The sequence below is a fragment of the Centrocercus urophasianus genome, unplaced genomic scaffold, assembly GCF_019232065.1.
Source record: "Centrocercus urophasianus isolate 14NV4802_14NV808 unplaced genomic scaffold, USGS_Curo_1.0 seq_16, whole genome shotgun sequence".
Lineage (NCBI taxonomy): Eukaryota > Metazoa > Chordata > Aves > Galliformes > Phasianidae > Centrocercus > Centrocercus urophasianus.
The window spans coordinates 42,503,362-42,530,683 of record NW_024884711.1 but is presented as its reverse complement, the minus strand read 5'-3'; the positions used below and the strand labels follow the sequence as shown (position 1 = coordinate 42,530,683).

General features: G+C 39.6%; 1 protein-coding gene across 3 annotated transcripts in view; it reads left to right on the top strand.

Moving 5' to 3' along the window:
• The first annotated feature begins 3,271 nt into the window (after positions 1 to 3,271).
• The window catches only part of LOC122159464 (sodium channel protein type 5 subunit alpha-like), a 162,837-nt gene continuing 138,786 nt past the window's right edge, over positions 3,272 to 27,322 (top strand). For all 3 annotated transcript variants that reach the window (XM_042817064.1, XM_042817063.1, XM_042817062.1), the window contains exons 1-6: positions 3,272 to 3,538; positions 5,244 to 5,362; positions 10,381 to 10,470; positions 13,875 to 14,003; positions 17,353 to 17,444; positions 25,336 to 25,566. In XM_042817064.1, coding sequence (XP_042672998.1) covers positions 3,272 to 3,538; positions 5,244 to 5,362; positions 10,381 to 10,470; positions 13,875 to 14,003; positions 17,353 to 17,444; positions 25,336 to 25,566 — 928 coding nt within the window. The remainder of the gene's footprint in view (positions 3,539 to 5,243; positions 5,363 to 10,380; positions 10,471 to 13,874; positions 14,004 to 17,352; positions 17,445 to 25,335; positions 25,567 to 27,322) is intronic.

The following is a 27,322-nucleotide window of genomic DNA, read 5'->3' as shown; positions in this document are numbered from 1 at the left end:
CTCCTCTCCTCTCCTCTCCTCTCCTCTCCTCTCCTCTCCTCTCCTTCCACTTTTTTCTTTCCCTCCCCCCCTTTTATTTTTCTTAAATTTTGATGAGTTCCGTTGTGAGAACAAGTATTTGAAGAAGTCTTTGAAGAACTCTAAGAAGGATGCTGAATATTCTATGAATATTCCATTTCTTGATTAAGCAACACCCGTGAAAACTGTCACATTTAGCAGAGACGTTCCACACATTCTCTTATTATCTCATCAAAGTACTTGGTGTCCCTCGTGCTATTTTGACATGCATCCACCTCCTGTACAGAGCACGCTGCAGAAGTGGCTGGGCTGAGGCAGGCTAACAGAAACACTCATCCCATCATGACACAGCTCATGAATTGTGAATGGGGCCGTGCACAAGTTCACCATGAGTGTGACTGTCACTGCCCTCCTCTAGCATAGCACAGCTCGTAGTCAGAAGAGGGCTATGTGGACTAATTCTGCACTCTCACCAGTCTTACGCTAGTGAGACCTCATTATAAATCCTCATGGTGTTCTCTAGTGATTAAATAAGCCTAGTTTGATATTTCTATGTAAAGCAAAGTATAAAGCTCTAGGTTTCCAATAACAAGAGTATTTCCATAGGTAGGAGGATGTTGCTTGGCCCACCCTCCAAGGCACTAGAAGCAGGTGATGTCAAAGCACCTGCAGATGGCTAGGGGTATTAACTTCAGTGGTTTTGATTCTTTACAAGCTCAGGCCAGCCACAGAGCCTATCTTGCATTGGCATGAGTTCTACATATGGGCAGGAATACATAAGATCAGGCCACAGCCTTCTTCAGGCTGGTAGACTAGGAAAAGTTTAAAAGTAGTGAAAACATACATAGTCTTTCTGGCATGCACCCGGGTCCTACAGACAAGGGATTTTCTTAGTCAGAAGCAGTGTCTTTCTGTTTAAAACCATTAATGAACCTTTTGCCATTGTGTTTGTCTCATGGCTTTGTGAATCTTTGTCTTTTTTGACTTCTACAGCAGTTGGTGTGAACAACTTCTACAGGGTAACTCTACATTGTGTGGAAAGTGGCTCGCTTTGTTTCAGACTGGCTTCTTTGTAATTTCTTTTGAAATTCCTCTGGTCATATGATCACTTTTTCCTTATGAGAAAAAGTGGACTACTCACTGTCTTATCCGCTCTCGTGATTATCTGGACTTCAGCTGACCTCCCTGTGTAATCTCCTCTCTGCTTAGAGGACCTGCTGTGCCTTCTCAGGAGTACCGATTGGTCACGGTTGTTTATTGTCCCCTTTAGCACAGTGACAGGTATTGCTATCAAGAAAAAACGTCAAAATGACAGCAATAACAACAAAAAACCTCTGAGAATTCCTTGATGCCATGCATAGAAAGTGAAATTCTATTTGCGTTCATGGTGCTCCATTGCAAAGCTGTGAGCATACAAAAATTCAGCTTGTGGGAAAGCTTCTAATTTCCTGTTTTTAAAACAGCTGATGAGGGAGGAGAGGGAAAAAGAATGAAGAGAACAGCTACATAAAAAAGAATGCTAGAAGACACAAACTCCAGGAATGGCTTATTCTTTTTTGGCCTGCTTGTTGAGACAAGTGGTAATGCAGAGTATAATGTACAGACTCCAGTAAATCATTCCTGTATGATAGGTTGTGATCAATGAGAATTTAATGAATTCATTTCAAAAAGAAGTCAGAAAAGAAAAACAGTACTTGTTTGAAAGAGTGCTTTACTCAAATAAATTGAGTCAATAAATATGCTATTTGTCATGCAGAGTCCAGTTAAAGTCTTGTTTGCTAACAAAAATGCTGTCATCACAGAGCCTAATAGAAGCAAACTATCTGGAACTATCCACTATAAATAGACAAATGCCATCTGAAAGCAGAAAACAATTGCAGCCGAACAAAGAGTTGTATTCTGCACACACTGACAAATGCAATAGGGTGGCCCCACCTCAAAAGCTACGGTGTTGTTTATTATTTTGCTTATGGTCTGATTTCCTATCTGGTGATATGCCAAATAATAATAATTTTAAAATAATATTTTTCTTCTGTGGAATGTGTTTTAATTGTTGCGTAGTGAAGATTTCTTTTGATAGAAGAAGCACACCACTTAAGTCACTATTGAATTTCAAAACATAGCTTCAGTGAACTTGAATGGATTTGTGCAGGCTGTTAGAACAGCGAAAAGCTTCATCCCTTTTCAAACAATTGTTGTATTAATTTTCACAGTTATCCATGTTATTTAGTGCAGATGCAAGAGGACTTTTTGTTCTGCTGCATTTTTCACACTTGTATGTTGTTCCTATAAGTTGAAGAGATGTGGCACTTCTCACTCGTTTTTAGTCTGTTGGGGATTGAAAATGTTAACAGTGAAGCTCCATCAACCCAACATGGTTAAAGCTCGCAGCTCCGGGTTAGATGTTCATATTGATACTGGATACAGTCAGCCTGGTTTTCAGATATGATGAATGGGCAACAGGGGCTTCACAGCGTCTTAGAAGCTTGGAGTGCTCTCATGAAGGTCCCAGGGCTTTGCTAGGCACATTTGGGCTTCCAGCATCCTGTGGATTGTAGGGTGTGGAGAAGAAGGAAATACTCAGAAGTTCTGCCACACATCAGGAAGATGGTTATTTTCTATCCCCAAAGGAAAATAAATGCTGAAAAATTGCATTGCAGAAGCCTAAGACAGAGATTATGAAGAACTTCTGCGTGATTTAAGAATCTGAACTTGACCCTTTGCTTTTTAAATTTGGAATAGAACAGCTGGGGCATTTTTAGAGTTTGCATCATGTGGCCCGAGATCGGTGGATTTAAATCTGCCCTGCAGTCATCTGCACATTGTTCATCCACTCCCAGAGCTGCATTCTCAGAAATGAGTTAGGAATCCAATCCCTGTGACTTTCAGTGAAACTTAAGCTTGTATGAATGTAAATTACTCTTTACATATGACTGAGGCTCCCAAGTGACTTAAAAACTCCTGAACAGTCCACAGTAATCAACAGAGTCTTTTTAGCTCTGATCACAGAGTGATTGCTAATTGAAATAACAGTTCAAATGTTTTGTTTTCCTTTATGTTCTACTGACCACGTCAGAATAGATGAAGAGTTTCCTGGTAATCAATAGCCTACAAGTTATTGCTTAGAGTGTTTGTTTTTCATTCTGATGGCTTAGTTCTTGCTTTGCTCCTGTCGCAAACCTTTGGTCCTTTTTGTTTCAGCTGTTTCCACTACTTGGAGAAAAGACCAGTATAGACAAAGCAGGATGAAAAGATGGCTGACTTCTTGTTACCACCGGGTACTAACAGCTTCCACCGGTTCACGCCCGAATCCTTGGCTGCTATTGAGAAGCGAATTGCAGAGAAGCTTGCGAGGAACGCGAAGCAGGAGTACAGAGAGCAGCTGGGCGAAGAGGAAAAACCTCAGCCTCAGTTTGATTTGCAAGCGTGCAAGAAGCTGCCTGATATCTATGGGACTGTTCCTCCAGAGCTTATTGGAGAGCCACTGGAGGACATTGACCCCTTCTACAATGATCGCAAGGTGAGCATCAGCAACGCGCTCTGTTTCTTAGCGTTTGCTGAACCATAGCATCTTTCTTTGTGTTGAGGGCTGTTGTGATTGTCTTCTTACAGTCAGTAAATTTTTTTTTTTCCCAAATTTTTGGCATGAGTAGGTCTCCCGAAAAACATGTGAGCAGTGAAGAGGGATAAAAATCATAATTATGACCTGAGTGTTTTTGAGTGACACTGATTATGAATATACATCATCTGAAAAGGCAGGGCACAGCGATAGCTGAAGGAAGCCAGAAGTTTTTATCTACTGTATCTTTCATCTTCATGAGATTTGACTCTTCATAGATCTGTTGGCCTTTTGAGTCCCTTAACTGAACTTGGATTTTGAGTCTTGGGTCTGAAGTAACGGGACTAAGCTGCTCGAGTGTCAGCTAGTGCTCATCACAAGGTGGGAAGCACCTCCACGGCCATTTTGAATGGCAGTGTTTTTTCTGCTGAGGAATGATTTAACTCCATTTAAGATTATCAAAACAGAGCTGAAAAGATACGTGAGTGGTTCATTCAGTGAGTGGTTCATTCTGGCACTTTGCAGAAGAGTAAGCTTCATCCCAAAATGTGCATCACCTGATGAAGTATCGCGTGTAGGCTGGATCAAAGCCACAGCAGTGCAAACAGAATCTGTCAAAAGGCTGTTGACAGCAGAGCGGGGCTGGTTACTTACTACAGTTCATTCTCCTTTCCAAACATTTTGCAACATAGAGGATAAAATAAGACTTGGAACCTCGGATTATTTTTAGGAAGCTTCATTTTCTTTCAGGCACTGATGTTCTTGGTTTTGGGCTAAGCTACTTCCTATAAACAAAAGATTAATATGACCATGGTGATACTTCCATTAAAATGGTGTCAAACAACTACAGAATTAAAGTTAAATGGACATGAAGAAAGACCTGGAAAGCCAAGAATTAACTTACAGATATTTATGGCTCTGCTATCACCGTGCACAAGCATGGAGTACAGATTTGGAACTTTAGGATCACAGAGGTCTTAGTTTCAAGTGGGTGACTTGCTTAAGAGTTTATCTACTGAGTGGCCTGATCCTTTATCTGAATGAATATTAGTCCTTCCAGGCATGAGTGGGCATTTTCAGAGCTGTGTAATTGGGTCAGAATCCAGTTCATCTTTGCTTTGGATTTAAGATAACTCAGTATGTGTTTCCTGTCTCCACATTAATATGAACACAGTGACAGTGCCTCAGTGCTTGGGTTAGATCCTCTTGTGGAGCTGTGCCTCATGGAATCTTACAGGCATTAAGATTGGAAAAGAGCACTAAGTTCATCTAGTCTGACCACCAGTCCATCACCACCATAGCTTCTTGAAAGATTGAGAAATGTTGGCTGAGAGCAGTAACCTCCGCAAGGTAGGGAAGATGGAGTAACAGCACAGCAGTAGAGAAATGGCATAAAAGTCTCTCTAAAGCATTTTAGTCTCTATGCCATCATTCACTGTTGAAAAGCTAGTCCTATTATGGAGGTAGGACTAGGAAGGGGAAGTAAGAAGGGATCCTGTAGGCAGTGAAGAAAACAACTTCATGAAGTGAAAAACAATTTGGGGATTTGGGATGGAGTGAGGAAGAGGTTTGGGATATTGACAGGAGTTCTCTGGGAAAATGGGATGGTAAAAGCCTAATGTCAGTGCAAATATTGAATGTTCTTATTCTCTGTTTTCTTTTCCAGACATTTGTAGTACTGAACAAAGGGAAGACAATATTTCGATTTAGTGCCACTCCTGCCTTGTATATACTTAGTCCTTTCCATCCAGTCCGAAGAGCAGCAATTAAAATTTTGGTACATTCATATCCTTCCTGTTGATTTTCCTCCTAGTGTATTCTATAATATTATTTTTAAACACAGAAAGTGCAAAAGCATTTAATTTAATTAAGTTGTTTTAGATTTTTCTGATGCATTTGTTTGTATATACAGAAAAACTTGATTTTTTTCCCCTTGTTATATCACAATTTGAGCTATGACTGTGATTATATTATGGTACTGTGAGCCTCTCTTGAGAGTTTGATGAGATTTAGTTTTGAAAGGTGTGAAGTGTCTGACCATGGTTGGGAAAGAGTCAGAAGATGGAAGGAAAGTGGTGCAATACCTGAGGCAGGAAAGGAGCTGTGAGGCTGGAGTATGTCCAGGGAGATGTGCACTATGGAAGAGCTTTGCCACTGAGGGCTTAAGCAGTCTCTCCCATGAGACTCTGTGACCATATGAGACAAAATTTAATCTTGAATTGCCTCAGAATAATTTTTTTTCCTGAAAGAAAATATTTTCAAGCTTATTTTGTTGTTTTGTTAGTTTTCTTTTTTTTGTGCAACTTGCTACCCAGCTAGGAATGAGTCGTGTGCATGAGTGACCCAATAGTGATAATTCAAAGACTGTACATGGTGATGTGATGACTGTGTGGCATTTCAGTGATGGAAATCCCACAGCTGCAATGCCCATGTCTGTCAAAGAGAACTAACACTAAGCAAGTAGCCTTTTAGAATCACTCATCTGTTATCAAATTTTGTGGAAAAAAGCAGGGGAATAAACCAGATTCCAGAGATCCGTGCAGTGGGGAAAACATAAGAAGTGGGAATACAGGTTTCTAGCAAGAAGAGAAATAGTTAAAAGTGATACAATCGCAATATGGCAACAATAATTAAATGCAAAAATTGAGTATGTGATATCATCTAATGTGTTTTTACAATTATGAAGGAAAAACATAGCATTTTGCAGAGGAATTTGTTTCTGGGTCAGGTTGCAACAGTGCAGCAGACACTGCTGCATACCCAGAGCCTAACAGTGTTTACGAGGTATGGTTACACCAGCACAGCTTTGCTGAAGTTCTTGATTTCCACAGCTGCAGATAAGAGAAGAATATGAAAACTGAGATTCTTAGAAAAGGTCTGTGTAAATATCGGCTCCACGTCTGGAGGTTTGTTCTTTCTTCTCCCTTTCTTGCACACAGCCCATGAAGCCTCGAGGTCACAGGTGTGTGTAATACACAGAAATGACACGGCCTTGGTAGAAGTCAGCCATAAGAGAAGTGTGCAAGAAGTCTTTATCACATTTCTTCCAAGGACAAAGAGCACAAAGGAGTGAATTTCAAAGACCTATCAGGAGAAGAAATACGGGAGATAAGGAGTGTAACCTTTCAGGAGTGGAAGGCTGCAATCCTAACAGCCTTCTAGTTCCGGAAAGAGCCAGGTTATCGCCTTGTGTTGATAATGTCAGACAATCCAACAGCTCAGCCCTCAGCCAGCACGGGCAGGAGGCGGGAGCTTCAGTCCCAGCCTCTCCGTGCTGAGGTTCCTGCATTAGGCACTGTGTTGTTTTCTGTCGATAAAGGGCTGTTGAACCATCCCAAAGCACAAAGGGCAATTGGCTGAGCAGGAAGTCAATATCCCAGGCAGAAAGGAGCCTGAATCGGCAAGTACTCAAGCGAATAATATCACGGATATGAATCTGGGAACCAGATCTGTTGCCTTGCGTGAGTGTAATCAAGCAGTCTTTATTTCCCCTGGAGCAAGGCCAAAAAAGAGCATTAACAAATGGTACTCTGTCACGTAAGTGTCTGAAGCAACATCTTTAGTAGAGGCCATATTTCCTTTGCTTGTCACTTGAATGTACCTCGAAGGCCAACAGTAGAACAGAAGAGAGAGGACAGAATAAGATCATCCTCTATAGAAGCTGTGGGGGGTCACATTTCTTGGTTAAGTGGCTTTCTATGGAGTTCTTCCTCTGAGACTTTAGGCAGGATAGATGCTGTATGCTGACTGCTCATCCATCCAAACATAGTTACTCTTGTCATTCAGAAGCACACTCTTCCATGGGAAAGCATCCACAGGATAACAACCTCCAGTTAAGTAAATCGCTTCAGTTAACAGCATGGCCCTGAACCTCTTCCAGATATTTCCCTTCCTCTTCAGACTGTATGAGGTGCAGACAGATGCCCCAACAAGGCTCCGTCCCATTTCTGTCATAGAGGACATGGGTGGAGAAGGTCTGCCTCCCTTTGGTCTATAGCAAATGCAAAATAGAAGTAGTGGTTGAAAACTTTTTACCTTCTATTAGCTATTAGCATCTTTATTTACTAAGATTAAGTGGTAGCATTTCATTTATGCCTTATGCTTAAAAGGCTTCTATTTGTTGCTCTTGCCTGCAAGCCAAAAACAGCTCTGTGCTGTCCCTGGTTTCTCCAAGCAGAGCAGTTTACTGTTCTGTATAAAAATATCGCAATTACTAGTTCCTGATTTTTCTAGGTATTATAGATAGTTGGTCTCAATTTGTCACTGATTCAGAATAGGTTTTAGGCCAAAATTACCTTCCTCAGTGTTAGAATTATGGATTCTGTCCCATCTAAAAAAGTCTCCTTTTAGAATTCATAATTTGTGTTCACATTTTGTGATTGCAGCCTTTCTTCTATCTGATTTTATACATTTTCCTTGGTAGTAGAAAATGAGACCTTGTGAAGCACCAATTATGTGTACTATTGATTGGAACTAACCTTTGGTTGCCCATATTATATGTAATTTGGCAGTGATTACTTAAAGAGACACCAATGTTCAGCCTGCTAATTAACTATTATCCATCATAATGAAGTCTAGAATACAAGGTATGCAGTGTTTTGCTCAGTATTTTTGTGCTGGAAGATAAAATTTATAACTTTTAGGAATTCTTTATGCAGTCTGCATAAGATGCCATTCTGTAACTTCAGACTGGAAATAAATGTCAGATTCAATTTATTGCAGAAAGGATTCCTAATGTGTAGCTTATTATGTTGGATTTGTGGTCTGTAACAGAGTGTGCAACCCATGTACCCTTTTGAAGTGTGTTAGCTATGTGCATGATTCATGTCAGCTCATGGATCAGCAGATACTCGAAGTAATAGCAGCTGTAAGACAGGTGACAGACAATAGTGATAATACAGATTGCATCAATTTAATCTCCTTTACTTAGTCTTTTCAGAGTAGATAATGATCAACAACTTCTACTGTGTGAACAATTGTATTTGATTTCAGACAGGAATGCTAATTTTCCTTGTGTAAGAATTTCTGTGTTCACTTTCTAACAAACATCCGACTTCAGTGCATAACTAGCTAGAGTGATTCTTTCTTTTAAATTCTTTGCAGTTTTGAGCTTGGTCATGAAGCTCAGTTAGAACTGATAGATCATTTAATATCCCAAAGCTGACTCCTGACTGTATCCTCATGACTTCAAACTGTATCCTCATGAATATTCTCTTTGGTGTTCAAACAAGAAGGTGATGTCACCTTGGAAAAGCTCACTTTTAGATTGAGCTTACACTACGAGGAAGTAGGGATATATCCATCAGACTAGTGAGCCTAAATTGAGTGGTTGTAGAGAAATTGCTTTGCTTGGAATTGGAGGATAGTTCTTGTTTGGCATGGCCTGAAGATACCACTCTGCTAAATTATTATTGTTTTCATTGCTTTTCACTGTAGGTGATGCAATGAGTGTGATACAGCGTATTCAAGGCCAGTGCAGTTTACAACCTCATTGTGTTAACCAGGTAAACGACTCTCAGAGACACATCTCAAGCTGACTTAAATAAATAAGTCTGGATATCATCCATCTTTCCAGTCCTTCAGCAGGATTTGTCAGCTCCGTAAGTGGAAAATGTTTGTGAGATGAGCAGTCCCTCTGGGTTCAATTACTGCTCTCTGAATGGCACAGGGGAACATGCAGATTGGTTACTACCAATTTAATGTCACAGTGCCTTATGGGGCCCTTTGGAAAACGTTCCACTCTGTACTCAGGAGAGATTTGGGGTCTGTGACAGAACAGTTCTACTATTCTCAGAAAACTACCGATGGGATTGGTAAATGGATAAAACAAGGAAACAAGTAAACTTTTCTTTTGAAGAAGTCGAAAGAAGTTTACGTTTGGATATTGCTATCCTTCTCTGAGAAGAGTCCCAGGCTGTTGACTGGACTGTAGGATGTTTAACTTCGGTCCACTTAAACTCATTCCTTAAACTTTCTCTCCAGGAGCATTGGATGTACTTTTATGTACTTTTATATTTATGCAGGAGAACCCATCATGGTTACAAAGAGTAGCATGTGCTTTTAGCAGAGCAGATCAGTGAACTATGTTTTGAATTTCAGGAATTTGATTTAGGGTGCTCTTCTTTGTATTTATGGCCTCAACTTAGGCATTAATGTACAGACTATACACAAGGGAGGCTCATTCTAGCCTCCAGATAGGGAAGCTCATTCCTCAGCTGAAACACTCAGCTTTGCAGATCAAGACTGTGTATTTTCCAATGAGGTTTTCTGACCAAGCCTTGAAATTAATACTATGAAACTCATATTAGCTTTTGGTGAAATGCATACTGATCATGAGACCTCAGGCATGTTAGATTAGAGAGTTTGGATTTATAGCTTTGCCTGCTGCCTGAGAAAACTTTCAGGATGCAAAATAAGATCAGAATTTGCAGACACAGGTTTTTCTGTATATACTTACATGAGTCTAATCCTGCTTTTCATGCAAAGTTGTGCACCTATGCATTTTGTCATCTGACCAGCTGTAAATTTAAGGTATCATGTCTTCAGAACACTGCTGAGACGATGTGTTTGTTTACTCTGTAAAGCATGCTTAAAAGGTGAATGCAATGAAAAAAAAGCAGACAAGAGTCACTTTCTGTGTTTCTGTAATTACTTTTTTTCCTTATGCAATAGGAAACAAATGTCTACAGTGATTTTTTTAAATGCTGGAAATTATGAGTGAGTTGTTGAGTCTTATATGAAACGATAAAAATGTATGAAGTCTCTTAACAAATGCATTTTTTTTCCTTAATTCACCTATTTACATTGTTCAGTATGTTTATTATGTGCACTATTTTAACTAATTGTGTGTTCATGGCACAGTCAGAGACTCCATCATGGAATAAATATGTTGAGTAAGTATCCTGGGTGGCTTACAGCCGTCCCATCCTTATCTTGTGTCCTTCCTCTTCTGTTTGTTACGTTCTTTTCCTCTTGTTTGCTGTTGTCTCATTTCTTTCCAGTATCACTGACCATAGTATCTGTCCTGACAAAATGTTTTGCCAGGTGTTTCTTGCCTGTGAAAACTCCCTTAGTAAGTAAACTAACAATTTTCAGTCTTCCAAGCTCATACTTATTGCTAAATGTACCTGCTATGCTACATCAGAATGAAATCACTATGATGAGAACTCCATTTGAAACTGGCCAGCCTTCCATCGTTCCTATGCAAGAGATTCAACATTGGGCACATTAAAATAGGCTGATGGACTTTAATTATTCCAGAAAATACTTCCAGGACAAAGTTCTGTTCTTCAACTTGCATTGGAAACAAAAGTTTCTTCTGGACTGAGCATATCATGAATAGTGTTCCCCTGTAATCATTGGTAGGTGTTCATTATGAGGTAACGCTTTTGTGAGTATTCCTCTCTTTTAGCTTGTGAAATCATCAGAAAATAAAACAGCAAAGATGTCACTCAACGTTCTTTTTCCTTCTCTTCTAAAGTGAATTTTAAAAGGGCTTAGCGGGCTTCAGAAAGCCCATTTCATTTCCTTAAGTTGCTTTAAAATGCTCCTTTCAGAAAGAGATACCAGATGCACAAGCTAATCAACCTACAGTGCATTAAACAATTATTTTGGCTCATTGAACCAATCAGAACACACTTTTTATTTTTGACTGACATATGATAAACATGACCATCTGCTGTTAGATAGCCTTGTGGTTGGTCTGTGCAGGGCTGTGAGGAGAGGCAGCACATGCCCTTATTTCAGGTTTCACAGAATCGTGCAGGGGACGTCTTCTAGGCCATAAATTACTAATTATAGGCAGCTCTGAACCAAATATTTCATCTGATCACACTAACATCCTAGTCCCAGGATGTTTCATGTATTTCTGTACAGTGTTCCTGTACCCTCAAGTATGTCTGTGACTTTCCTTTTCCCCTGATGTTGTCCTTATTGAAAAAAATGTCACACCATACCACGTTAACGGTGTATGTAGATGAAATACAGACATCTCATCCATGTGTGTTGAAATTTGGTCAGTGGGTCTACAGCCAAGGACTTTGAAGTTTTGAAAGAAAATATCAGAGTGGTTGGTGTGTCTTCCTTAGACAGGAAAATATGAATGATGTTATCAGTGCGTTGAGCAGGGCATGCAAGAGGCGTAGAGCTGAAAAGCAAATGGAGTCATGCAGCATGGAGTGAATCCTTTTTCTTCCATATTTGCCCTTTTACTGTGTCCCCTCATACCTCTCAGCTTTTCCTCCTCAAATTAAGAGAGCAAAATGAAAAACGACTCCTTTTGAGGACTGTTCCAGAGGCACCCCTCCAGGGGATGCAGGAGTAACGCTGTGCAAATATTTGTCCTAGATCTGCCTTGAAAACAGAATAAATATTTTACATTTTTGAAAGAAAGAAAGAAAGGAAGGAAGGAAGAAAAAGAAAGAAAGAAAGAAAGAATTCCACTTACCCCCACTAAAAACTTTAAACAAACCCTGACTTGTATTGTTGAAGAGGCTGCTCAGTTGCTGGAGGACTTTGCCCGATCCGTTTAGAATTAGATGATGATTATACAATCAATTAAACCATCTGACATGCTGAAAAAATACAAGTGCTTTATCATTTTAATGAGCTTATGTACTGTTAAGTTTTTTTTTTTTTTTTTTTGCATGCGTTTTCTGCATGTATTACTGAATACACATGCTTAAAGAGACTCACAGGAGTGACCTATATTTGTAAGGCAAGAATAAAACTAAGAGCAATGAAGAGCTGGGTACAAGATACTGTCTAGGTGTGTGGTCATAAAGGAGGCGTGAGGAAGATTTTACATGCACTGCTGCATGTAAAAGCAGTCCTGCTTATCTCCTTTTTAAGGTGAAGCACACTGAGGTTTTACAGGATGTGTAACTAGCTGTGCTGTGTGACAGGAGGGCAGGAGGCCATCAGATTTGCCACTACTTGTATTTTTGCGCAGTTGCAAATCAAAGGAGTATACAACTAAGAGGAAACATTTCCTGCTTTTGAATAATGCATTTCTTTTGTTATTACCACCTTTAATTGCTTACACTTTTTTTTTTTTTTTTCCCCACCAGCTATTCCAGGTCTTGTTTGTTTCTCTGTTTTTGCTTATGTGATGATACCATTGTAGCTACTGATGTTTAGGAACTAAACAGACAACTAAACAGAAAGCTCATGCTAGTGTTTCCAGTGGAAGTATTAAGGCTTATGAAGTTTGTGTTCTGTGGGATTTAAAAAAAAAAATTATGTGTATATAGAGTTAGGATTAAGTAGATAGCAGCCTCACAAGAACTCTGCTTTGGTATCATCTACATCTTCATCTGGGGAAAAGGGGATTATCAGTGGTGGATGCTAAACATTTATTATTTGTATTGAAATAGGTCCTAGAATACCAAGTCCCTTTGGGCTGGATATCTCAGATAGAAACATATTATTAAAAGAGCTGATGTGTGCCCTGAAGTATGTCTCTGTTGGCAGTTAGAGCCCTGAGTGGATACCGATCTGAGTGTTGTAAGTCAGATGCGTTACTTTCCCCCACAGAGAATTTGCTAAATATTATTACAAGTAGAATCTTTATTGTGAAAGGTAAAGTGTGTGTGCTCTACCTAATATCAATGTGAAGAGGCTGTCAGTAATAAACAACTTGTATTCAGGGGACCCTTGTATCTCTTTTACTGTCAAACAGGTCAAAATTAGAACCTGCAGTGTTGGGACAGCGGTTGGTTTCCTCATTTCCAGTGATGACATACTGCTGTTTAATTCTGAGAGCTGATGTGATTTAAACAGATTGTGGAATTTTACAGGAAGGACACCACTTTTAGCTAAGAAAATGAAGGAGGCAACATTTTTTAAGTGCTGTCCTTCAAAACAGCCTGGGCGGGAAGAGATGAGAGGTATGAATGGAACAACCATTGTCCATCAAATATGAGAAACAGCAAGGAATGCTGCATAATCCTTTCTCCTTTCACTGGTGACTGCAGGCAGAGCTTTGGAAGTCCCATAGTGCAGCTTATCAGCATAGTATTCATGCCTTAATGAGTGAGAGTTCATCAAGGTACACCCTCTGGTGAAACTTATCTTCATCCTGTGGCTGTCATGAGCGCTTTCCCATTTCTTACATGTTCCTTGGTCCACACATGCTTGCAGGCAGCCCCAGTGCTTCAGCCATGACCTACATGGGCAAAACCAACAAGGTGGGCAGGAGTGTCTCCTGTGACAAGGGCTGGGCTGCGCGTGCCTCCACCATCTCTTCTCTCAACTGCTTGTTAATGCTGTTGCTTATCTCAGACACTTTATTCCCCAGGTACACTTTCACTGGCATTTACACTTTTGAGTCATTGATAAAAATATTGGCGAGAGGATTTTGCATGACAGAATTCACCTTCCTTCGAGATCCATGGAACTGGCTGGATTTCAGTGTTATTGTTATGGCGTAAGTAGCCCTTTTTATTTTTTGAGACAGTGATGAGCAATAGATATATATTTTTAAGTTGTGTAGCTGTTGCTTTTTGTTTATTTTTGTTTTCACTGAAGTTGTATTGAAAATGAGAAAATGCTGAAGTATTTTAAGATAGTCTTTGTTTTCCTGAGTGGTTTCAGAGCAAAATTTCTCAGTTCCATTCTGTCAGTACACCTGTCAGACTACTTTGGGGAAACTGATTACATTTGAGTTGAATGCCTAGGCCCATGATATTTGACTAGAATCAAAATTGGAAAAAACAAGTTTTAACCCAAACTTAGTTCAAACAGCAGAAAGGATCAGTGAAGTCAGTGGTGGTATGCCAGGATCAGGGCTAATATTCTTGGTAATGTTCAGCAGAAGGAAAGCATGAAGACTTGTAAAATCTATATAGACTTCGTTGGGAAGATTCCTGTTTATTTCACTAGGTCAGCCCAAGGCCACATCTTTGTATCTGTTACTGTATTACTACGGATTTGGCCAAACTGACATATGGCCATTGTGATAAGTGTTTCAAAATATGCAAGGCAGATGGGGAGGAGCTTTGGGATGCCAGTACACACTAGGTATTTTTCTCAGCTAAACCTTTCCTCAAGCCATGTAATTCTGCAGTGTTTAGAGGCAGGACAGAACAATCCAAAATGTCACTTCTCCTCTGTCTTATCCATCAGTATGTGAAGCAGGGAATTCCTATGCAGGACTCTGAGTTTGTCATTGCCTTTAGTGCATTGGTTTCCTGTGTTCTAGAGGAAGAAGGCTTTTGACATTAAGGTAGAAATGAGCAGAGAGAAAAAGGGCAAGATGAGCAATAACTTGCAGCCTTGACAGTGTATGTGCTCTACCTCATCTCAGTTTGGGAGCAAGTTGGGTTATCATCCTAACCAGCTCTGCCAAAATCCGCTGGGAGCATCTTGTTTTCTAAATTGAAATTTGTGTCTGAGCAGTCAGCACAGACAAGATCTGGATATTTCTTTCAAGCTTATAGAACTGGAAAGAAACAATTTTAGATTAGAAAAGAAGGAATGAGAGTTTGGGTACAGAAAGGGAAGAATTTGTACTCACTATTTGCAACTGCTTCCTTGAGCCTAAAGGCAGCAGTGAAAGAGCTAATGGTGACTGCAGTATGATCTTCATATGTACAATGAAACCTCCTTCCCAAGTATGCTGCAGATAGTGCAAAGCATTGGATACTGTTCTCAGTTCCAATAAGATTTACCCTTCATGTAAACCATGATTTGCAAGTGATTTAAAGTATGATTGAATTTGAAGTAAGGTTGTTATCTTTGCTTGTAGCTAGTGGTATTTCTGTATCTGGAAACAAAACCAGTATGGGGTGGAGAGCCTGATAAAAGGGCATGAAATTTAGAGGGACGAAAGGCTTTTGATCGAACAGGAAATATTATTTCATTGATGGGTGTTGCAGTGGAATGACTATCAGGTCCTGTAGAGTTACTGCAGAATAAGTTCCTACCTCCTTATTTTTGGGGCAGAAATAGCACAGTTAGGGTCGTGGACAGTAGCTTTTACCAGCTCATTAGAGATCAGTGCGCCAGAGGTTTTCACAGCTTTTCTCCCACCCTGTGCTAGCAGGCACAGCCATGCCTTCTGTGGCCATGGATGGATTCAGGAAAATTTAGGAGACTGCCCCTGATTAGATAACCGATTATCAGACAAGTGAGACTTTCTAGAACAGGAAAGGAATAGGTTGCTGTAGCTCTGAGTTGGAAAATACCCTGCCAAATTCTTAAAGACTCTAAACAATTCCCTTGCTAACTGGAAGACTTGGAATGGGAATTCCAGCTGCTTCTTGCTTCCCATGGTAGAGACACTGAGCTGCTGCAATTTCATCCAAGAAACTGATAAAATCTCTATTAGTTGAGTATTGTGAACATGCAGCAGAAGTGTTTGTCTAATATGCTTATTAATGTGTTTGTACAAATCTCTGGTCTGCAAAACCATACTCCCATGCCTTTGCTTCTCCCCTAATTTTACACCCTTGCACGTTGCAGAAGAGTCTGGGAAAGAAGTGCTGGGTACACCTGGGGAGGAATGACCAGATAGGTAAATGCCAGACTCCCCTGTAAAACTATGAAGAGGAGAAACAGTACTGCTCTTCCAGAACATAATGTAGGTTAGCAGCTATGGAAAGGGTGCTTTGTCCTCCTGCAGAGTCCTTTGCACAGAACTCACTTAAGCAGTCTTTGTCAGATAGCCAAGTGAGTTTTATCCTTGGCACATGAAAACAAATGCCTCAAAGAAGTAGAGTAGGTAAATGTAAATAGCCACATAATAGGGTCCAGAAAATACAGTGATGACTGTGGTTTTACTGCATACTGTTTTGGTGGAAATAATTTTGGAAACAGTGATAAAGCCAACTCATTCTGTAGCTGACCCTCCTGGGAGCGTTTTGCTCTGCTGTTGTATGGGTCTCCCTGATGTCCAGAATAGACATAACGGTGAATAGCTGGGATTGCTGTTTTAATCATAAATAGGCTTAATAGGTTTTCAGTTATATTTATCCAAAAGTCTTCTTCCATCAGCCATAGGGCATGGATTTGATGTACAAAATAAAATAAAGTTTTAAGCTTCTCTTGAAACCAGCATCTGCTTTAAGACACAGTAGAGCGCTGTACAATAAATAACCCAGTAGAAATATTTGCACTGATATTTCCCCATGTTGTTCTGTACATACTTCGTGGAAGTCATTACTAAAATTACTTAAGTACTCAAAGGTTTTATTTTGTTTTTTTTAAGAGCAGCAAAGCAATTCTTAATGTTTCCTACAATGCAAAAAATTTTGGTTAAACTATGCGATAATAAAATCTTCACAGTATTTGTTGCTGAACAGTCTGATAACAAATTTCAACCACAGTTTTAACGAATTGATGCCTGTTAGATTAGTTTAATATTTCAAGAAACATTTGCAATAATGTGTGCTATGAAAAACCTGGGACAAACGGCATCAAAGAGCAGCCAGAAAAGTGGAGTCAACTCTCATTCAGATGCGTTCACTCCTGCTATATGTGAATGCATTCTTCATTCAGACAAGTCTCGTACTCTATTGTATAATTCCAAATAACTGTGACTTAATTCTACAGGTATGTAGGAGAATTTGTGAATGTAGGCAGTGTTTCACCTCTTCGGACTTTCAGGGTATTGAGAGCTTTAAAAACTATTTCAGTAATCCCAGGTAAGAAGCCTCGATCCTTCTGTTTTGGCTCTCAGCTACAAGTGATTCTTTCTCTGTCTCTCTTTGTCCCCTTGACTGTTGTTTTTTGCTGGTGTTTTGTCATTGTCTGTGTGTGACTTTCCCTTGTTACAGATACATAACTGAATTTGTGGACCTGGGCAATGTCTCAGCCTTGCGAACGTTCAGAGTACTGCGGGCGCTGAAAACAATCTCAGTCATTTCAGGTGAAAACCAGGTTAAACACTCCGGCTGCCATTAAAGCCTACATGCCATTTCCAGTAGTAATCACAGTCAATACAAGTGACTTAACCATAGATACTGATCAGGAAATGGAGGAATGTAGGGAATGTGACCTGTCAATAGAATAGCTTTCTCCAGTACGTTTCCCAATACCATTTCTGTGGGCAGAAGGAATTAGAGTACTTCCAAAAGTACAGACCTCACTAAAATGAGTGCTGCTGGAAGACGGGCTGCATGCAGTGGCTCATGAATCGCAAACACAAAGTGCTCATTCATGAACTGTGAGAATGGCAACGAAACTCTTTTAAAGTCTTCAGATATTGATTTTAAAAATGGAAGGTGAATGACCTCAAGGTGTGTATTTGTGTTTAAGAGAACTTCCAAACTGGAATCCAAATCTGTGCTATGAGCTTCAAGACTGCAAGCACAGGTAGCCTGATTTGTCCTAGTGCTTGTCCACCTGCTTGTGATAGAAACAGTGCTTAAATTTCAGACCTTGCATAGATCAGAAAAGTTCTATCATTAATTTTGGTGGATTCAACATTTCACCAAATCACATTTTCTTACATATTAAAGACCATGATTCCAGCACAACTACCCCTCAACAATATAACAGTTTTCATATAGGTCTGGTGTTGAAAGAAGCTTATTTTCATTGCTTATGACCTATTTTACTTCTGTTTCTGAAAATAGTAGTTAATACTTTTTGTTTAGTAATTTATGCAGTCCAGTAAGGACTAAACGTGTTATGATAAATTCTTGCTGAGCATTATCTATGGACAGGTCTCATTCAGCCTCAGTGTTTAACATCTCCAACCTGCATGGCAAGGTAGAGAAGATAGCAAAAACCGTGCATGGTAGATCCTATTGGTGATAATCCTGAACAGATGCTGGCAATCACACATCAAAAATATGCATAGCATTGAGATTGCTCAGATTCTTGTGCACAGCTCTTTAGGATTAGAAAGGTTTGGCCATCTACTGTTTTATGCACACCTGAATTATCATAGAATCGTAGAATCAGTAAGGTTGGAAGAGACCTCCAAGATATTTAGTCCAACCATCCAACTACTGTCAGTATTGCCCACTGACCGTGTCTTCAATGCCACATCTCCATGGTTCTGGAACACTCCAGTGACAGTGACTGCACCATCTCCCTGGGCAGTCTGTGCCAGTGCATCACCACTTCTTCTGAGAAGAAATATTTCCCAATATCCAACCTGAACCCCCCAGGCATAACTTGAGGCCAACCCCTCTCTTCCTATCAAAATGTCACTCATGTATAAGAAAACAAATGTATGCAAAAGCCATGGCATAAACATCCAGGGACTAATCACCAACACTCACAAGTATGAAGTGGAAATGGGAATTCTGGAATTGAGAGATTAAAGAAATGTACGCATGGGTCCAAGGTTTACTACTTTTTAGTGAAAGTATAGGTCAAAATTTAGCTTTTAAAGAACAGAGCTGAACAGCAAGTTGAGCAGTTTTGTAGATCATGTGGGATGGTAATCAGAAATAAAAGCAGAGTTTCCTAACTTCCTTGGCAGGAAGGATTTGAAGGCTAACTTAGAGGGACAGCCTTCTCCAGGGGACACCTTTCACCTTCCATCTTGTCTCAATCTTGTGCTTCTTCAGAGCAAAGCCTGTCAATTTTGCTGAGTTACATACATAGCGATTTTCTGATGTTCTGCATCTTGCTTTATATAAAGTGATAAACAGTGACTGTTTTTTTGGTTGATGAGGAGAATAGAGATATTCAGAAAAGCTTTATTGTAAAGTTCACTAAAGCCTTTCAACGATAATGAATACAGAGTTTTCCATTTGTGGGTTAATAGAAAAAGAAGAAATATGAATGTTATTTATTAGAACGATACATAGCAACTCACATTTTCTTGTTTTCTTTCTTCCTATGGAATTATTCTTTTGATAACTGCATTTTTAGGTACTTGTAATTGAATTCTTTGCTGACATGGCTGCATAATGATATGCAAATAAAATATCTGGCCCTAAATTTTATTGTCAAGATTACCTAGGCTGTGAGCATGTTTAAATTATAGATGTTGAGAGCTACAAATTGCTAAGGATCAGTTAGCTGCCTGTAAAACGAGGGTATGCTTTTTCTTTTTTTGTGTGTGTGTGTGATTTTTTTAATAGATAGTTTCAAGGAACCAGTTCAATTTTGTTTTGGTCAAACATGTTAAAGATATGTCTACTATATGTCTGTGTCTAAATATATGTCTAACAAAGAAATATCGGGCATGATGCTGTGTTTACTTGGGTTTCAGTCTGATTTTTTGACAATGACACAGGCTTGTGCTAGAATGAAATATCATTCCACAGTGGGCTAAAAATGAAGAGGTAATGAATGCTGATATCTTTCGTAAGATTTTTGAGTGCATCTGCTATGGAGAACAGAAAAGGTGGGCTTTTTTTCTTCTTTTATGTCTTCAGAGAGAAGCACTGAAATGTACTCACATTGCAAATATCCGAGCTTTTCCTCAATAAAATTGATCACCCTTCTCTATCAGGTAGTTATGTCTGCACAAACGTACTTGGGCTCAGCATGCTCAGTGAAATTGCTTACCAAAAGTAGCCAAGTCCTCCACAGTGTAAGGCTTCTGTCCAGCAAAGCACTTAGAGGCTGGTTTTCAAAGGCATTCTGCTTCACTTGAAATCAATGAGTTTCAGTATTGACTCCAGGGGGAGTCGACAAAGCTAACAATTAGTGCTTTTAAAAATCTCACTTATCTTTAATGCCTTGCTCTAAGTGCGCAAGCAGGCATGGGGAGTTTTAGGGGATGTGCACTCATAGGATTTAAAATGATCTCCCAAACTTTGGGTCCACTCCCCACAGGGTTCGAGGGTGAGCTTAGCTCAACTCATTACTTTTACTTTTGCCCTAGGAGGAGGTTTCCAGATCCAGATTCGGCAACCTAAATGTTAGCATCTAGCATTAAGCTGTGCTTCCTGCTCTCTAGGCATCTGGGGCTGCATCTGCATGGTGTCATGCTGGCATCTCCTGACCCCATTCAGCCTCACCCTGTCTTGGTGCATTACCAGTGAGAGGTTGGGTCAGTGCCTTACCCTCTTTGGCTGCCTTTAATATACCTGAGGACCCTCTAGGATCCTCTCAGTTTTCCCTTTTCACACTAAGCACACCCATTTCATTCTGTTTTCCAGTTTCCCATGGTATCAGGGAAGATGAGCTTTGTACAGTAGCTGATAAGCTGTTTATCTAGACTCATTGCATAAAAATGTTTTTAATTTCTTCCTATAGCCTTTATGTTCAGGTTCTTAGAAATAGCAAACATTCTCTGCTTGGGAATGTAAAACCTTTAACTCTCACTGATTTTATTTATTAATTAGCATCTTGTTCATTGCCATGGCAACCAGATTCATTTATTTTCCTTCTAGATAGGCTGTAGGACAACCCACTGAAGTTTCCCCCAACCAGCGTATCCAAATCCCAGTGTACTCAACAGGAACATTTCCTGTGATTTGGAGGTCTCTAATTATTGATCTGCATGCAAATCACCAATGTGTTTGTGATAATTAATAACTGAGGTAATTCACAGACCTCAGGTATACCCTTCAATGGCCCCTCAACAAGAGCCTCAAAATGGAGGTCATTGTGGACATCACTATTTTGTGACGTGCCTGTATCCAGAGAAGCTCTTCTGCTCTTTCTAGAACAGTCGTGTACTTCACAGACATTTCACACAAAATGACAGAATACAGGCGAAAGGTGACCTCACAGAAAATTGGGCCAAGGCACTTCGGGGCCTGATCCAGCTCCCATTTGATTTAGTGTGAGTCTAAGGGCTATAAATAGTGCTGTGAATGTTATCCAGTACTTTACTGTTAGCCAGAACACAGAGATTGGAGTGAAAGAATTAAGGCTGCGTGGAGGAGTCTGACCCTTGATCACTGTTTGAATCTCACTGAAGTTCCCCCACAGAAAGACAGATTTCATCCTTACAATGGGCAAATCACATGGCTCAGGGAGAAGCTACTTGAGAAATACATGACATATTTGCATCTTCCTCAGAGACTGGCCTGACAGTCACATTTTCATGCAGAGATGGTCTACAGAAATGCTGACAGCCTTTCAAGTTTGCCAGCATGGTATTAAACTCTCTGCTGCTCCATGTGTCAGTGGCTAATGACAAAATACGTTCATCATGGCTGGTGACAAGGGATGGTAATTGAGAGCAAGCTCTTCTCTCCGTATGCGTACATGACTCATGCAGACATGTACAAGGCACGTGCTCATCTTCAAGAGGAGAAGGATAGGAGGAGGCATTCACAGCCCAAGGCCACTCTGGTTTTGTTTTTGCTTTTTCTCCCCACTGATTTTCAGACTGTGCATGGAAGTGTCCGATGTTCTATAGGTGATTGCCAACATCTGGTATGGATGTCATTATGCTAATACTTTCTCACATCTCGAAGGAGGAATGGATGGTGCTGTGAGATCTTGCCATTTCTCATTGTTCGGTGTTGCTTGCGTTTTCTATGGTTTCTGATTTGCATTTGGAAACTGATTATTTGATTAACTTCTGAATGTATTAATTTCTACCAGTATTAACAGGAATGCTTGGGCCAAATCCTTCTTGCTTTCTGTAGGTGTCAGTCTGCCTGTACAGCCCTCATCCCACTGACTTTGGGTGCTTCGATGTTACTCATGTCATGCAAGCAGGATTTGGCCCAGAAGCGTGGGAAGAATTCAGTGATTCAGGAGACCACTGTGCTGATTACTCCAGTAAGAGTAATCCACAGCCCCGTAGTCATTAACAGATGTAGATGTTACTCAGCTCTGGATCAGCTCCTCCGTTTTTGCTGCATGCTGCCTGGTTTGGTGTTTGACTTGCAAGAATTAAGTAAATGCCTTTAATGCCCCATAAATAGTATCTTCTATTAAGCTATATTGCAGTGCTCTCATTGGCAATATTTCAAAGGAGGATTATTTATCTAGAAGATTTAACAGCAGTTTAAATTTGAGTATATCTAGCATTGCTTTTACAAAATATGGGGATTGACTCAGAGCAATGTGGAACACCTGCAAGAGGTTCTGGCTGTCCTTATTTACCCTTTGCCCTTGAAAGGGCACAAAGTTGAAATGAATGGTGATTTAAACACTTTTCTTAGCAGTGGATTGTGCCAAGTGACTTGATGGATGCTATTTAACTTTATGGGCAAATTTTCTTTTTAAAGAATGAGAAAATAACACAATTAGACTGTAAGTATACAACTCCTGAAGTTTTTTTCTTGGAAAGTTGCAACGAAGTTTCAGAAGGCAGAGTTCAAGTTATTTTTAAGTGGTCTTTAATTACAGCAATTGAATTACTAAAGCATTTCCGAGCTGCTCAGAAGTCTATGTGCTGTTTAAAAAAATGAAATTATAAAACAAAATAAAGCACAAAGCCCTCCTGTAAAGAAATTATTGGATATCTGCGAGGAATGAGCTTATAAAGCAAACAGCATAGGAATATTCTTCTATTTGAAAAACCTGTAAGTAAACTGAGAAAAGCATGTTACATGAAATGACCTTGAAATTAACAATAACTGGGTCTGCATTTGAAAACAGTCTGTCTTTACTGGTGACTAGTGTTTTGTAGATTATTGTTTCCCAATATTATCCCTATTTACATTAGTTCTCCCATTGTCTTTGCTAATGTGAATAAGATTAATTAGTGTACTTGAGGGATACAAATGCAGGCCCCAAGCTGGTATTTGTATTACAAGCAAACAAATGTACTGCAGGGATTTCACAGAGGGCACTGAAGTGAAAGAATTTGTGGCTTGGCCATTTTCCCTTTTTTAAAGCTCAGTTTGTGTTCAGATTTCCTGTTTCACCAGTTTCAGGGAAGAAGCATCTGTGTGTTTAAAGGACAGCTAACACTGAAAGTTACAGAGAAAATGTCATAATATTGGAGTATGAAAAAAAAATAAAATTGTATCTATAAATTGTATTTCTTTTTCCCCACCCTGTTTGTTTCATAGCAATCTGGGTAAGTGTGAGACACAGGGAAGCCCTTTAGAATTGCACTACAACTAAAACATAAAGTTCACTCAAGACTAGATTAATGTAAAAGCCGTGCTTTTCATTAACAAATCAAAATTGGTCATCAAACCTAGAAATGAACTCAAAAAGTTCAGAGCTAACCTTTATCTAAATACCTATCTAGATACTTAATCAAAATACAGAACTGACTTCATCTTCAAAATCTGTTTCTGACAAGGAGTGCAGATCCCATGAATATCCAGCTTTTGCCTGATATTTGTACTACAATATGTTTTGCCTTATTTTTATACAGAGGAACTTTTGAGCCTTTTCCTTTTGTTCTTATGCCACAAACTATCCTTCAAGAAGTAAACAGAGAATTTAGTGATGATATCCAGCCCCACATCAGATTCAGTCCCATTTGGCTGGAAGACTTTTATAGTCATTAATATCATTCATGGGTTAACCTAGTGGCAATGCTTTATGCAGGACTTGCAGTATTTTAGGCTGCTGAATTCAAGGATATCTAGCAGCTTATCCTCCTTTAGGAATCTATGATTTCCCATTTACTTTATCTACAGAATTTTAAGCAAGACCAAAAGTGCACTTTGCCTTCCTACATACCCTCAAGTACGTTTTTTACATTATTTTAAATTATAAAGCCCTAACTCAGCCTTCATTACTGCCGAACTCTTGGGGTGGAATTCCAGGGAACTGAAATTTAATGCGTATGTTCATATTCAATGAGCAATTCTACATGTTTCTGAGTATTGCCTAGGAGAATTCCTCATGTTTCCTCTTTGCATTTTCTATTTTTCCATTTCACTCAATTCTTTTACTGCTGCCATACTAGTAAAGCTGATTATCAGAAGCACTGATTACTACTTATTGAGTATTGATTAATTACAGGTAGTAAAAAACAACAAATCTGCTTCCTTTGAGCAGTTGGTATTAATCCAACTACAGGAGACACTCTATAGAAGGGTTTATAGAAGGGGTTTTGTTGTCTTGATGTCATGTTCAACCAGCTCAGATATTGCTGATCTTCTTAACAAGCAAACAGTGCTCTTTGGGAAAACAGTATAATTACTTATGTCTATATACTTACAGGATAATAATATGAATCTAGTGTTATAGGATGAAATAACACTGAAACAGAAGACAGTTTGTGTTACTAAAACCTTTGGTGATTATAAGAAGATGATTTATCTCCATTAGTGTATTATAAAATGATTAACTTTGCCCAGGTATTACTGGAATCTCAGGTTATTCCACACAGTTTCCACTGGATTTACTTGGTTGTCCATATTATTTGGTTTTCTTCTAATCCCAAATTTTTGTTGTCTTAAGCAAATGAATTGAAGGGAGAGGAATTACTCATGTGAGAAAAGTGAACAAGATTTGGCACTAAAAAATGTTAAATAATAAGGCAACATTTCCATACCTCTTTATCTGTTGAAGTGAGAGATAAAGTTATCAATCACCTCAGTGGTTAAAAGTAATTAATATTCTCAAAAGTCAGTGGGATTTAGGCTTTACAGTCTTTACTGCAGCTCCATGAATATATAAATGACTTTCTATATTTTCTTTAACCACGGTTATTTTTGTTTCTCATTGTTCCTCCATCCAGTTCTTTCCATTCATTTTTTAGCAAGTGTGTGTAAGGGCAACACCAAGACTTTTGTCCAGATGATAGTAGGCCAAACTGAATGTTCATGGTGATCACTTGTCTCCTGTTTCCATTGTCAAATTACAAACATGTAATAGGAATCCTTCCAATTTTCCCTTCTATCCAGATTTTCATCAGAACAAGTATCTGCACTTATCTTTCAGCGTCTCAATCCATAAACTCTTGGCTTTTATCTCCCTAGGACTGAAGACCATTGTAGGTGCACTAATCCAGTCTGTTAAGAAACTTGCTGATGTGATGATCCTGACCGTTTTCTGCTTGAGTGTCTTTGCCCTCATAGGCCTCCAGCTCTTTATGGGCAACTTGCGACACAAGTGTGTGAGAGACTACACCCAGTTTAACTTCACCAATGGCACGTTGTACTTGGATGGCAGGACATGGAACAGCTCAGAGGAGTTTCTTAATGATCCAGGTAAATTCTTTTCTTTACCTTGTTTATTTGTTTATCTATTATCACACTGGTCAGTATTGATTGGTACAACAGATGTGACTACTCCATCTTCACTACGCTGATGTGGTTTGGAAAGATTGGGTAGTGTTTTCTGTTGTGCCTTCACAGTTCATGCTGAAACTTTTCCTAGTGCTTTCCTAATACAGACCGAGCACCTTGTCACCTCACCAATGATTTTCACAGCTTTAGTGTATCTCCAAAATTTCAGCTCTGTAGGTCTCTTCTGCATGCTGTTCCTCTAAGGTCATTTACAGCTGAAGCATCTTATGGCAAAACTTGAAACTTTGAATTAAAAATCTTAAAAATCTAACAGCAAAGCTGAGCATTTATTACACTGAAAAATCCCAGGAGCATTTTTTTAAGGAAATCTCCTGTATTAGGGTCTTAACTCATTATCTGTGTTGGACCATCCTACAGTATCTGGTGCTCTGATGTTTATTATCAAAAGACTTGTTTTCTAGGCCAAAGCAATTTTTAATACTATACAGTCTGCTAGACTTTGAGTTACAATGAAATAGGTCCACTGAACTCATTTATTAACATTATAAAAAAAAACAAAACAGAAACACATTTCATGTAAATAAACTTCAGAATGTAAACAGGGAACCCAGCAATTAGCTGGGCTTGCTGTAAAACCCTCATAAACACAAGACTATTCCCAGTGACTGCAGTGGACATTTGCTCACATCTGATAACATTAAATGATACTCTCAAGAGAAGGAAGCAACCAGACCAGTGTGCCTTGCTGGGAGCTGATCAGTGACTTTTGGTATTTTATTTATTTTGGGAAGAATCAACCACATAGTATGCTCATTAACTGAAAATTTGATTGGTGGGAAGTAACATAGAGTCATAGGGTACCTCTGCTCTGAATGTAGGGACCCAACAGTCCTCATCTCTCTACCCCGGCTGCTGGCACTGTATACCCCTGAGTCAGGCTTAGGGCAGTTGTTTGGGGTGATCCAGAGCTCTCTTGGACTAGAAAAAGGTTGCCACCAACCCAGACTTGCTTCTCAGCATTGTATGCCTCTTCACCCAGGTTATGTTTCTTCACCCAGGTCCAGGAACTGAGCCAGTGGCAGTCCCATCACTCCATGCTAGGGATTTCTGAGCTTTTTGCTCTGTTCCTTTCTCTGGAGTCTGAGCAGCCTTGGGAGAAGTGGTGTTTAAAAGCTTTAATTCAAAGATAAAAAGCTTTATATTTGTATTGTTAATGCATAATGTGGTTGACTGAGCATTAAGGAAGGGTATTCACAAAACTCTGGCTGAATGAGGGCCATCTTCAGAACTGACCTTGACTGTAAGGTTGTGTGTTGCCTCAGTGTCTCTAAACCAGAACCTCTTGCCAGCTCAAAGGGGAAAATACTAAATCACTATTAAAAGAGTACTAAAGCACTGTAGAGCTGTGCTGGCTGATAATGAAGTTGCTGACATCTCTTCCCAGCGATGCTCTCCATCTTCCAGCTCTGGTGTATTAAGGTACTTCCCAGCTCCTACACTCAGATATTTGGTCTGATTTTTGAGTGGTCCTGCATAGAGCCAGGAGTTCGACTTGATGATCCTTATGGGTCCCTTCCAACTTGGGATATTCTGTGATGATTCTGTGTAATGGAGCTCTGAAGATAATCCGGTTCTCTGAGGGTGGAAGAAGGATGTATGCAACACTGGTTGTCTCTAAAAAAATAAATACATTACTCTCAAGGCCTGCTGCAGCATA